The 14,416-nt window shown below is 36.4% G+C and overlaps 1 protein-coding gene across 20 annotated transcripts in view; it reads right to left on the bottom strand.

Annotated features, from left to right (window-relative positions):
• phldb1b (pleckstrin homology-like domain, family B, member 1b) overlaps positions 1-13,577 on the bottom strand; it is an 86,213-nt gene extending 72,636 nt beyond the window's left edge. For 4 of the 20 annotated variants that reach the window (XM_051864010.1, XM_051864011.1, XM_051864012.1 and 1 more), the window contains exon 1: positions 5,579-6,067. In XM_051864010.1, coding sequence (XP_051719970.1) covers positions 5,579-5,623 — 45 coding nt within the window. In that variant the 5' untranslated portion in view covers positions 5,624-6,067. Of the gene's footprint in view, positions 1-5,578; positions 6,071-10,213; positions 10,421-13,021 lie in introns of those variants that run through there. The other 16 variants (XM_051864019.1, XM_051864017.1, XM_051864026.1 and 13 more) reach the window with 11 other exon arrangements.
• Positions 13,578-14,416: the final 839 nt, after the last annotated feature.

Here is a 14,416-nt window from a genome sequence, read left to right as displayed (position 1 = left end):
TGTTATTGCCACATGCCTCTTAGCTCATCAAAGCCAATTTTCACAACACAAAATGGCAATGAGTCATATTTCCCTACTAGTGTCTTTATACAGAGTTTGATTCTGTTCCAAATTGCACACGCTCACATATTATCAGTCACAACATTGTGAAGGACAGCACATTTTTCCCAATGGAAGCATAAAGGCTGGTATTGTCTCTCTTTTGCATGCTCAGATGGGAAAGCACTCTCTGTGGATGCTGCGCACTGCCTGAAGAGCGCAATGGAAAAAAGATGAAGAGATGTGGTCGGTTGAAGGCATGTAGGTCTGGCATGAAGCTGCTCACTTAGTGTACTCCAAACTGTAGCTCTTGTGTAACTAAGCGAAGAATCTGAAGACTAAAATGTAACTTTTTTTATTTTCAGTAAAATCAATGTAATATATTTTTGTTCAATAATATTTTTTCTTTTTTATTTAGTATTTTGGGAGAATTTTATGCCACTATTTAATATTTATGCAATAATTATGATCAATTTTTTTCCCATTGAAAATAATAAAAAAAATTCCCGTTTTTTCCCCTATTTTTTATTTTGCAATTTAAGCTGTATTTCATGTTAAAATATAAGAGACAAGACCTTTAAAATCCAATTTTTGAAGGCAGATTAGTGTCATCTGGTAGGAGTAAAAAAAAACAAACAAAAAAAACAAACAAACAAACAAACAAAAAAACCCATCTGTAATGCCATGGTTTAACCACTAGATTCCTATACAGCTCTATATAAAGAGGCTTGTAAATTCTGTTTTTAGACGTAAAAACATACTTTTATTAGGTTGTGTATGTGGCTATATATTTAGACATTCTCAAAGACTATTTTTTGTCATGGCTTAGATATTTTTTGTTTGAAATGTTGATTTGAAGTGTCAGTGTTTTTCCATTAATTTTACTACAGTCAAACCTGAATGCAGAGAAAGACATTTTGTTATATATAACATTCAAAATTCATATGTATAATAAAGTGTGTGTGTCTGTTTTGTACTGTTTTGATGTTTTAGAGTGTAACCCCTTCCTTGCTGTCCATTTTTTTTACAGCTTTCTTTTACTGCTTTGTGGATGAATTATTGATTTTATTTTACGCATTTGCAAAAACTTGCTTTGTGTTACAGTCACAACAGTTCATATGTTTGGGGGTGGGGTGTGGAGTGTGTCTATTTTGCACTCTTGATATTTTAGAGTGTCTTGTTTCTGCATTGTGGCTGATTTGTAGATTGTACCCCCAAAAAAATTGCTTTCTTTTTTCATATGTTCCGTATTTTCATTTCATGTCACTTCCTATGGCCATCATTTCTGACCATGAACAACACAACAACAACCATTTAGCTTATTTATTCTTTTTTTTTTTTTTTTTGGTGGTCACATATAGCAACTGCCACAAAAGTCACTGACTTTCATACCATTTCGATGAAGTAGCAATCTTTAAAAATTCTAAACATTTAGTTTTTTTGGGCCTAAAATGACCAAACACCACCAGAGGGTTAATTTGTCCAGTGATTTTTTTTATTTAAAAAAAAAAGTTTTATATTATATTATATTATATTATATTATATTATAACATAACATATTATAACATATTATATTATAACATTATATTATAACATCACATTTATTTAGGTTTATGCTTAAAACAAACTTAATTCAATACAAGTTTACACTTTATTTTACAGTACCGTAGTTACATTGTAATTACTCAAATTAGTACTGAGTTCTATTAATTAACTACATGTACTTTTTTGTTTGGTTTGGTTTAGGGTTAGTTGTAATTATGCATAATTACTATAGTAAGTACATGTTGTAATGTGTAACTACGGCACTAAAATAAAGTGTTACCCAATATTTTTTGAGAAAAGTCTGAAAAATAATTGGCACCATTTGTCAAGTAAAAAATGTTAAACGAGAAAAAAAAAATACTAACAAAAAAAACTATTCTTTCAAACTTTTTCAATGCTTGGGGGTTGGCTTGCTTTCATAGTCCTGAAGTGTCAAGTTTAGAGAGGTGCTGGATTGTTTTGAAAGGTGGATGACAACATTCAGCTCTTCAAAATGACAGCACTGTGGGCTGGAGGGAGACCACGGATTAATGGTAGATACATCTCTGAATGGAAAGACATGATGGTGCTTTTTGGAATGTAGATGTTCCACCACATGCGATCTACTCTCTCATATTGCTGAGGTTCATTTAAAGGATTTCCCCTGAATATAATATTCTGTACACGCTGAAGGAGAAGAAATTTGTAATTGGTTTATAAGAAAGTAAGGAAATGTGGTAAAGACGCTTGCAGCGAGTCCTGGCTGTTGTAAGGTAATAACAGCTTTCTAGTTCCTGCCTTGAGGCGCTGTGGATTATTCATCAGTGGAATTGAAGTTGAGCTTAAAAGTACAGGGACAAAGAGAGAGAGGGGGGGAGATGATGAGCTTTTTCACTAGCTAGTTGGTTATCGTCTTTGAGCTGCATGCTCAGAGACCTCCACCTGGTGGTAAGCACTGAGCTCCATACTGTGCTTCTCAAAACTGGGTCTGTTCTGATATAGGATCATGAATAGAGGGGGAAAAATTAAAATAATAATTATTTCAGCTAAATATGAAAAAATAGCAGTCATTTGCTGCACAGAGGTTGCAGCATGTTTCGTATATCATACAGTGGAACAATAAACAAATGTCTCCTTATCAGCTGTTTGCCGTTACTGAACTCAGTTTGCACGACATCCGTGATCTCAAAGCCTAAGGCCTCTGTTTCATATCCAAAGACGCCCAACTTCAGAGGATGTTATTGAAGAAAACATCACACATGTTTAAGATCTGTCCCTGCAGCACGCCGCATATGTGCTGCAGCATACAGACACATATCTAAACAGGAAATTGAGGGGCAGATGAAAAATCCTGCCATTTCTGTGTGTATATGATTATGGCCACAGACAAACACAGCAATCGATGTGGCTGACTAAATAGCTTCTTCCAATTTTAGACCTTGCCACAAAAATGTTGCGAAGTAGAGGAATGTGAAAATGAACTGGGCTCTAGAACGTGACTTAAAATAGCATTGTGTGGGCAGAAATTCTCCCACCCAATGTAATTAAGACTCAAAAATTATGCAACATTTCTAGAGCTCTAAACACACAAATTGAATTAAAAAAAAAAAAAAAAAAGCAAACTTGATGAACATTGCTATTTTCAAATCAAATATTTTCCCATGTCCAAGGAACTTGCTCATAAAATGCTATTCGGAACTTTGTTTTTAGCATCAAAGCTAATCTTGCTAATACACCAAGGATGCATCTTAAACCACTCCCTAGTTCAGCAGTCAGGGCACTAATCAGGAAGTCAGCCATTTTAAGGCCTGTCTAAAATCGCAAAATCCTTCCAATGAACTGAAACATTTGCTCTCTAAAAAGTCCCACAATGCACCCTAAAAACCAGAGAGAATAGATGCTCACCATGTTCCCTTAACTGAAATTCTAAAGAACAAAACATAAATCGTTCGAACCAACTCAATAGGTAGCTAGTTTATAATTAATTTACAGCAGAAATGTTGCAAGGATATGTAACAACCAAAGTATTTATCAATGTACTTTAATTAGCTTTAAAAAAAAAAAGAGTTATGTCAGAAAGATATCAGTGCTGCTGTTGTTCATAAATACCAGTAGTGACGTTGTACAACAAAGATGTTGTAATGGCACCGAAAATAGTCATCAGTCATCAGAATTTGTGTACAAGATATACAATTCACAACCTAGGGAGCTAGAGAGCTGATTGAGACGCACCCTAGCATTTTGGGATTCCTTAAAGTGCTGCATAAAATCTGTGGTATGCTGGTTTCTCCATCACTCATTGTGTTGAGAAAGGCAGAGGCTTGGTTACAAGCTAATAACCGGCAGACCACCTGCACAGAGAAAACACATGGGCAAAGGTCACCAGAACACCATCAAAGGCCTCTGTGTGCATGCTCATGTCAACGTCAGTGAAATATATAACCCTGAGATAAGAATCCAAGAGCAAAAAAAGAGCTGTATTGTTGACAACCAGCCAGAGAAGGTGGGGTTACACATTCCTACACTGGAAAAAAATACAGTTTAAGATGATAGTTGTGTTTTGGAACATAGCTAGTTTCTAACAGGTCTAATGAGTTGATAATTTGCCAGTTTTTAACAGGTTGACCATGTCCCAAAAATACAGCTTGACTACCTTAATTTGGTGCAAGGAAACCAGCTATCATGTTCCAAAACATTGGATTCCCAGCAGGGTAAATACTGACACAAATACATGACTTTACAGCACCTCTAATTGTATCAACATCAATGATAATTCACTCATCAATGATATGAGTGGGCACTGGGAGATCACACTACAAGACTTCCCCTAAACAGTAGTGAGGAAGCATGACAAACAAACAGGATGGCAGAAGAAGAGGATCACTGCTGATTGTTGAGTCTATATGTAGACTTCCTATCAGAGAGAGTTTCCTGTGGGATGAGGCAGTCAGAGAATGGCACATCACTCTTCATTTCTCCTCACAGAGGCAAATGTCAAACAATTTCAAAAATCTTCAATTTAATAATCTTTTTTTGCTTGTAAATTCATAAACCACATGGAATTGAAAAAAATAATGATTGTTCCAAACACTTTACCTCGTCTTCCACTCATCAAACAAAGTCATTTGACCATTTTTAAACTCATTATGCATAATTTCCTCTCAAATCAGCAAAGGTAAATTTAAATAAATAATTCCTGGACCTACTCATAACTCAAAATACAAAAAGTACAGTGGAAGCCAGTTTCACTATTGCAGAAATGAACCACATTACAAAATTGAAGGTCACATTATGAGATACTATAATGCTCCAGTTGTAAGATATGAAGTCAGAATTATGAGAAATAGTTGTACTTGCAGGATAAAGTCACAATTGTGAGATATAAAGTCAAAATTCCAAGAAATGAAGTCTCAGATGTAAGTAATAAACTCACAATTGCAAAGTTGAAAGCCACATTATTATAAATAAAGTCACATAATGAGCACTACAGTTCTGAGATTTATTAACTTATATCTGAGGTAATAAGTCACAGTTATTTTAGGTAGAAATAGTATAGCTTGAAGAGTGTGTTTTTTGAGAGCACATTGACTTTCAGGTGCAAATAATGCATCATCAGACTAATAATTTCCTGGCTTGAAGGCTACTATTGAGAGTGAGTCACTCTTTCTCTGGTCTGTTGAGGGGGCTGCAAAGGGCAGGGGCTCAAGTGAACACAATATTCCAACAGGCACTTGCTCAAATGTTCCGTTGACTTTGGCTGTTTGTTTCCTAAAGACACTGGGCTCAACAGGCATTCCAGTACAGCCGGCACAAAGAGCTCTTTTCACCGTGTTTAATCCTTGCAGAGGAGTGGCGAAGGGGCCTGGCTCTCCTCCACTGAGGACCACAAGACCCGAACTCCAAATTCATAGACAAGCACCCACACAGACCAAAAAAGCATGCAGAAAAGCCCTGTTTAACAGAGTCAGAGTTCAAGATTTAATTCTATATTTTTATACGCAAAGAATTGATTTACCTTTGCAAAGATGTTGATGAAGCCAGCACATAACACATTACACATGCTTGTATCCTCTGAACAGAAGCTCCATGATCAGTTCTTCAAAATCTCCAATGTCTGGTCCAAAGCCCAATGCCACCAAATCCAGATAAAAAGCTTTGTTTTGCACTTCTGTCATTTAAAAATCTTGGATCAGAAAGAGATTCACATGACTGTATGATATCAGACCTTGTTCAGGTGCGGCAAGCATCGTCAATGCCTTCGGTGCCAGTGAGCGACCCTCAACGCCTTGGCAAAACTCCTCAGACCATCTCTTTAATCTCCATTCAAAAATGTGAGAAGCTCAAAGCCAAGAATTTCACCTCAGCTGGAAAGTGGCTAGCACACAGGGACTCAAAGCCACAGAAGGAGAATGACGTCAACACCTTCTTTTGCTGTGCTATTAAAAGCTGTTGAGATACAATGGGTTGCTGCCAAAGCCTGACTCCTGACTCTGGGTCCCGTCTCTCCACACTCTTCCAGACATCAGATGATCTATGCACGAGAACTATGCACCGAAACCATGTTGTCTACCAAAGCTGGTCTACAGTGTGTATTCCCAGAGTTCTTCCCAGAGAGTAACTGAAGGAGGGCTGTGAGTTAGTAAATGGGAGGAGGTGGATGCAGAGCAAAGGAAACAGCTTTGGAAATCTCTTGGCCTAATGGAAATATTGTCAACAACCTCCTTCCTCCAGCCCTTCTTTTGTCTCAGACTCAGAAAAAGATGGAATACACTATACAACTAGCTGCTGAAAGCCCAAGCCAAGATATTGGACAGTCAGAGTGGACATCTTTTGATGGGCATAAACCCTGATCTTTTAGCTTCAGCTCAGATTTTAAAAGTTGTGAAGTGAATTCCAGCCTTAAGTAAATATTTTGCTGTTTTAGTATAAATGCATGAGGTAGACAGTGAGAAAAAGGAATGACATCACCCAAATTACACAGCTTTTCCAGCCACCACCTTTTGACCGCAGCTGGAGCCATACTTTCTTCTGACCTGACATTATGCAAGTCCGATAACAAATACATTTCATAAAATGACCCTGGCTCCATTTCCATGAGAGCTCTTTCAAATCCCAAATGAAATTCTGTGCACGGCTGCTGAGCACAGGAGAGTTAGCAGTGAATAATGATGCTCAGGAAAATGTGTTTAAGTGTCTGGAGGATATCTCAGACAGAGAGAGGAAGAGCAAGAGCAGGAGATGGGAAAGATCAGCTTGGAAAATCGGTCGTGAAGTGCAGATGTTATCGTTGGGCCACACACACATACGCACATCCTTGTTACATTTTTGGAAAATTCAAAACTCACTGCCGTGTTGATGCTAGGAGGTTGTTACTCAATAGTTGATTTCTGGCATGGTGCTATGCGGTTGCTGGGGTGTTTCTGTGTAGTTGCGTAGATGTTCGGAGATGCTATGTGGCTGCTACAGTGTTCTGAGACACTGTTCTGAAAGTAATAGCATGTGTATGTGCTACAGACATGATGCACAATTTGATGTAAACTACAATTAAAAGTCGTTCACACAGATCATTCTTTGCATTCCACTGTGCTGCTTTTCCATAGTTTTTCCTGTGTAAACATGCCTAAAATTAACACTCTGTTTCCCACTCGCTGTGGGAAGATTTCTGTGTTCAAACATCCAAAGTGTGCATCCAGAAAGACGTGTCTCAGACAGCACGTGAATATTGAATTTAGTCTCCTTTTGCTTGAAAGAACAAATGAACACAAAGTATCCTAGTAAACAGCCAGATATGTCTTAATGAAAGTAACTAGTTGAGAAAGAAAACGCATGTGTAAAGTATCAGTATATTGGATCCATGCAAGTCTTAAAGTGACAGCAGCCTAATAATCCTACTGCTGTTTTTGTTGTTAATGTTAATCAAACAACAAAAGACAAAGAGAAAACCACTCACTGCTTTTGTCTGAATAACTTTTTAACTTGAATAAGGATTAATCTATGTTTAATTTATACAGTGAATACTATGTAGTGTTATTTTACATTTCATTACTTTATTAAATTTCTGTACCTGAAAACTACTGTTAGACCTACCTGAAAAGTACAGTTTATTTAATTTGTATTTTTGTTCTGTTTTTGTGCTATTACTGACTGTTTATTTGTCTTTAATAATGTTTTAAATTTATATTAGTTAGGCTAGTAGTTTTAGCTGGTATCAAAATTACAATAGAGAGTTTTGAATTTTCACTGGTATCTATTTTGGTGTCATTAATGCCTGTTTTTGCAAAAAAAAAAAAAAAAAAAAAAAACAGTTTCATGGCCAGTAAAAGTATTTATGGCTGGTAAATTTTCTTAAGTTACCAGCCATTGGCAGCTGTGGTAAAAAGTTAGTTTTAGGCCCTGGCTAGAAGGACGTTTAACTATTGTGCTCGCGTCTTGTGTCTTTTGCAGTATATTGCTAATGACAGCATTCTAAAAACACATTACTTAAAGGTGCAGTGTGTAAATTTTAGCGCCATCTAGCGGTGAGGTTGCGAACTACAAGTAACGGCGTACACCCCTCCCTTTCAGAAAAGCTACGGTGGCCGTCTGGCTGTCGTTGTCTGAGAAAGCAGAGAGTAGCTTGTGTGAAGCAATGAGGTTTCTTCTTACTTCTAACAAAGAACGGTCTCTGCTCCTAATAAACCAGACGACGACTACTACTACTACTACTACTACTACTACTACTACGTGCGTATTTAACGTAGAACAACATAGTGACGAAACGTGCTCTGTAGTGTTTGTCCGTTTAGGGCTACTGTAGAAACATGCCGGCGCATAATGGCGACTTGGCATGGAGGGTGTATGTGATAGAAATGGCTCATTCTAAGGTAATAAAAACATAACGGTTCATTATGTAAGGTCTTTATGTACCACTGAAAACAGTTATGTATATTATATTGCATTTCTGTCAATAGATCCTCCCAAATTTTACACATTGCACCTTTAAGATAAAAGAAGTTCAATTTAAAAAACAAAAACATTTTCTGTGTGAATGGCCCCTTACGCACTTCAGTTAAATATTTAGTTCGAAGCAAACCGTAGTAATGAGCAACATCAATCGTTATGCTTGCCTTAGCAAACACGACTAATGAATGTGTCTGTATCCCACTTCCAAGCAAATCAATTCCAGCAATCACTGCGTTCTGAAAGATTCCAATAAAACACACGGTCATTGGCAGGGACTGTGTGATTTCAGCCCATTCTCATTTCTTTGGAAACAGAAATGACCTGGACAACAGAGGCTTGATTATCAAAACCAGTGGAGCATTTTTCACTCACCACTGACCCTCCAAAGTGATCATGGAAAGGCCCCACACTCCCCCTCTGCCTGTTTCTCTGTACTGGCTCAATGGGCTGCTCTGTTTTGGGTGGGAGATCAGGAGGAGAGAGAACTACTAACGTGGCACTTCCAGTGTGGTGCCTCTGGTCTCTTTCCATCTGTCCTCCTCTCAGTAAATGAAAGGTGAGGAACAGATCTAGTCTCTTCCTTGCTTTCTCACCATTTCTGTTGTTTTCTTGAGGCCATTGGCTGTAGTCTGAGATTCTCACAATATGGGTTACGTTGTGTCTTCAGCTCTGATAAAAACAAGGACATTTGTCTGCATTTGGCAGTGAAAAACTTTCAGGATCTCATGCCATATCTGCTGTGCAAAACATCATTCCACATGGACTCAGTCTAATATTTCTTTAAAAAGCAATGGTTTCTAAAAATAACCTATTGGATTTGACTGGACCAGGTTTTTGGATCAGAATCTCACAAATCCTGCCAAGAACATTTCCAGGTCATTTCACCTCAACATCAAGACACAAAATTAGTAATTATATATTATATACATAAAATGAAGCTTATTTTAAGATTTTGTTTGCATTATGACATTATTTTCATGACAATTATTCAAATATTTATACATCATGTTAGTATTTCTTGTACGGTCTTTAGTTTAATGTCTTTATAAATAAAAACATTTTATTACAGTATCTCTTATTGCGATACAGTAAGAAAATGTGTGAGAGTAATGACAATCTAATTAAAATCTCAGCTAAGAATAATGAAAATGATAAATAAAAAATAATAATTAAAAAGTATTAAGTAATATCCAGATGCATAATACAAATTTGAAGGGAATTTGCATAATTGCCACAAAATTGTGGATGCAACAACAAAACCAAAACAGTAAAAATTAAAATTTAATGGGAATTTATGGGGAATTTGAAGGGAAAATGGAAATAAGAATTTGAGGGGAATTTGCAAAACTGTCACAAAAAAAATATCAAAAGGGAAAATGAAAAAAAAAAAACCTAAACCCCCAAAAAGTTTGGCTACTTTTTAATAATTAACAGAATTTTTTTTTTTTTTTTCCTTTTGACTGTGGAGAAATTGGACATGTTATTGACAGGTTTCATGATATTCAACATTTTTAAAATCTTAAAAAAAAAAAATAGATTGCGTGACATGGACACAAGTTCTTAATATCCAACAACAGACACGTTTTTAAGTTCAAAACATTTGAAAATAATCAAAATAGTTGCACTTGTGCAGTTATTATAAAGCTATCGTTCACCAAGTAAAGTTTTTAAAATAGTATAAAAAGTGAAGTTTCTTACAAGTCCTTACCTGTAAGAACTTTCTGGCAGCCTATTAAACAAGACCCTCTGTAGGAAAACACATGGCTTCTCTCATGAACAAGACATTATGAAGATGGATAGAGTCTTGAAGATGGTATGCAAGGTTCTTTCTGGCACATTCGAACAACCATCACAGACACAAAGCAGATTCTCCTGCCCAGCACGGGACAAAAGTCGTCTCCCACTGTGACTGTCTCTCTCTTCCCCTCTCACTCGTTCAGCCTTCCTGTTCTGTCAACCACTCCTAGCCTGACACAAGGCACTCATTCTTTCAGTCAAAGAACTCCTCACTTGTTCACTAACCTTGCAGAGACCCCTGCTGCAAAAGTAAGTCCATTTCAGGAAAGGCTGAAACTCACTTTTCTGCAGAAGGTGCACAGAAATGCACTGGCATCCACAATGCTGTTCCTCTTTCTGAGGGTTCCTTGGGAAGGTGCCAGAGCACTGGAGACCTGAGGTCAGTCCAGCTTTTGTCACTGTTTGTATAGTCCTGTGTCAGTCCTGACTCTTGCTGGCACTACACCAAAGAAAAGCTGCTCTTGTAGGATCAGGTGCTTCTCTCCAATATGATACACTAGTCCTCTTCCAGCTGATGTCTCTAAGTGAGTGCGCTCTATTTCTCATCAGTTTGTGTTAGATTGACTCGTTTCCTTTTTTGATTCTCAGCATAATTTATCCCCTTTCCAATAGGAGGGGCACGTCAAGTGTTTTGGAGTGGTCTGCTGGCTCTAAGCCAGCCAAAAAGAGCTTGATGTTTCAGGATTATGAGAAATGCTTTAGAAGAGGGTTGTTACTCATCTCACTTGTTTATGTCACTTTGGATGAAGATTAAGAAATAATAATTTATGGGTTTTGTGGTGTCATCTGAATTGACTTTGAACTTCTGTGTTCTTCAAAATGACTCATTTCAATTTGTGTCTTTATACTTTCATAATTTTGTATGCTTTTCAAATAATTATGAAATTATGACATAACAATTATGACATAAAAAGTAAGGCATGATGCATTTATGACTCAGTAAGCCTACACTCTAAAAAATGCAGGGTTGTTTCAATATTTGGGTCAAATATGGATTAGCTATCTCATAATTTCGACTTTTATGTCAATTATGATTTACAAAGATTTTGTTTTCTGTTATGTGGCGTAAATTGGCTTCTTGGCTATACCTACAACAGGCTAACAGCACCATATTCACAAGTGAAGAAATAGTTGCGAAAAACTTATTTGAAATTAGCCTACTGTGACAGTGAACTTGTGATGAGGAGGGGGTTAATTAAGGCTTGAATTATCCAAATGTATTCTTTTTTTTTCTTAAAGTATATATTTTTAACTGTATTTGCAAACATTTCAATAACCACGGAAGTAAGATTTAAAAAAGATGCTCACAGAGCCTTTGCCTGAGAGAAGATTAGCTATATGGTAAGTTATTTGCTTATGAACAGTAGGCTACATTGAAAGAAAAAACAAACAAACATACGAGTAGGCCTACTGTTATTTTATCACTTCGATAGATTTAGACATCTTAGGTAGCCTACGTCACAAAAACTAAAATGTCTTTAACAGGCTAGTAGCTAGTTGGCGGTTAGCTAACTGCTCGGGGCTTCAAGACGTTTGTGTTGCACGAAGTTTAGAAATTTGACAGAAAACGTAAACCTCAAGTCACTGAATTAAATTGTTGATGTACCAAGAAAATACTGAGCTAAAAGATCTTCACAACTGATAAATCAGCAGGTTAAGATGCTTATTTTTGATATGAACAAGAAAACTCGCAAGAGATTGACTAATGTAGAAAAATAACTTCGCTTTGAGCAATATCACTGTGTATGGAGTTCAATAATAAACAACATCTGTGTGACTCAGTTTGGGCAATTTCCCTTTGAGACTGTACTTTGTTTTTAATTAGTGAAATAATGAGACACGCTGCCCTGGATGATCGAACAATTCAAAATACAGATTTTCATAATCAAAAACACAAACTGTGTCAGCATACAATTCTGAATGATGTGACAATAGTGCCCTCTAGTGACTGTTCACCACTTCTTTAAAAAAAAAAAAAAAAAAAAAAACACCAAATAGATGGACCAGGTAATCCATTCGGTAATCTTAATGCAAATAATCTAGAAATCACCATAATTAGCCTATATTAAACTTTAAAATACAGCTTTGGTCTGGCCAACTTTACTCTTCCCCCTTTCCTAACATAACATATAAGTGTCAAATAAACCTGTAACAGAAGCACCCAACTCCTAGGACAGTAATACTGCTGTTTGTTCTGTTTCTTCCTAAGGAAATTCCTCATGCTCACTCAGAATGCATCTAATTTCCTCCTGTGTGTCTCACATGTTAAAGGTCCAGCTCAAAGGCTTGTCACTACAGTGGGGGAAAAACAGGGCAGCTGGAGGGTCTATGACAGGTGTGGAAGAATTTAACTCTCGCTCTCACTTTTACTGCGGGAAAACGTCCCTAAAATGGCCTCTGTAAAAATGGGATTATTTTGTCAGCACCTTAAGGCCCTAAAACCTGCTTCTGGCTTCCAAGGTATGTTTAGCACGCAGAAGACACATATAGTAACTTCATTAGTGTAATACAAATTATGCTGTTCATTATAATGATAGTATTATTTTTATAATTTTTTATATATATTATATTATTATATAAAATGCAATAATATAATATATATATATATATATATATATATATATATATATATATATATATATATATATATATATATCTTTTAATATATAAATACAAAAATTATATATATAGAGAGAGAGATGGATAGAATGGAACTAACCTGAAATCGGACCTTCTTGAGCAACATATTAAAATCCTGGATGGTGGACGCTTGACTGCTGTCTGTTGGGATCCTGAACGTTCAGCACATGTCGTATTCCTCATTAGCCAACCTGGAAGAATGGCCTATTTCAGACTGAGACACAGAGCTATAACAAATCACCGACCCCCAGCAAACTCATAAATCATTAACTCCAAAAACTTAATCCTTTGTAAATAATTAAAATAAAGTTTTAATGAATCTCAGACTGATACCAAAATCCCATGTGACCATATAAATTCTTAGCCCATGCTAGTCCCTCTGCCCCCTCTCACTCTTTCATGTGACCCTTTAACAAAGCCTAGCTCAGTACTTATCTGTTTGTTCATTCATCCGAAAGAAAGACCCGCCTTCTTTTATGACCGGGATAGTGGTCATTAACACCCCTCCTCTTTTTTCTCAACCCCAAACAGGGATACACCCCCTCTTCTCTTCTCAAGGGAACCATATGGTCACCTACTGATTTGACTGTGACAGTGTGAGAACTACTATCCGTTTACATCAGACGTTTACGAGCAACCTTTACTTCCCCTCCGTCACAATCACTGTCCACGCATTACTCCCCCCAGACTTCACCTCATTATTTCTCTATTGCGAGCGATCAGATAGGAAATTAGGTCAGCACCAATACGGTCCCTATTCTTGCAGCCTACACCCTTCGGTCCCTTTATCAAATCCACAAATCAGATGTTAAATCTGCTTTCTCAGCCCCACCCTAAAACTTTCCTTGTGGATTAGAGTCAACATCAAACAGAGACAGATTCTATCAGATAAGACCTTGTTTCACATACAGATCATCCCCTGTAGATATGGGTCACAAACTTCAGACTTCAGCTGTGGTCAATGACTATGAATTTGACATTTAGTAAAATATGCAGTCATAAATTTATGATAGTCAACAAGGAAAGACTTTATTGCTTTTAGAATTGTCTTTAAACGTATAAAGAACAGTTTACCCGTCGTTTTCACCTATATTAAAATTCTATTGTAAAGTTTTGATAAATAACCGATATTAAAATTCTCTACTATTTTGTCTATATAAATTAGAAATTAAACAATTCTACAAGGTAGTGTCACAACCAGTATTATACTAGTATTATTGGTATATTATTACAGTATTTTTTAATTAGCTTTTTTTTTTGTAGTTTTTTTTTTATTATTATATTGTTTTCTATTTAACTCTATTTTTATTTCAGTTTTTAGTATTTTTAGTTTGACTGCTTATACCTCTCAATACTCAGTTTCCTCCAAAAGAAATAAATGAACTTAAAAAGATTAAGTTGAAATTATTTAAAGGACATGGTGATGGAAAAAATATGATATGGAAGGAAAACTACACATCAATGCTTTTGGGTT

The sequence above is a fragment of the Ctenopharyngodon idella genome, chromosome 15 (assembly GCF_019924925.1).
Source record: "Ctenopharyngodon idella isolate HZGC_01 chromosome 15, HZGC01, whole genome shotgun sequence".
NCBI lineage: Eukaryota > Metazoa > Chordata > Actinopteri > Cypriniformes > Xenocyprididae > Ctenopharyngodon > Ctenopharyngodon idella.
The sequence above is the reverse complement of the archived record's forward strand: the minus strand, read 5'-3'. Positions and strand labels throughout refer to the sequence as shown.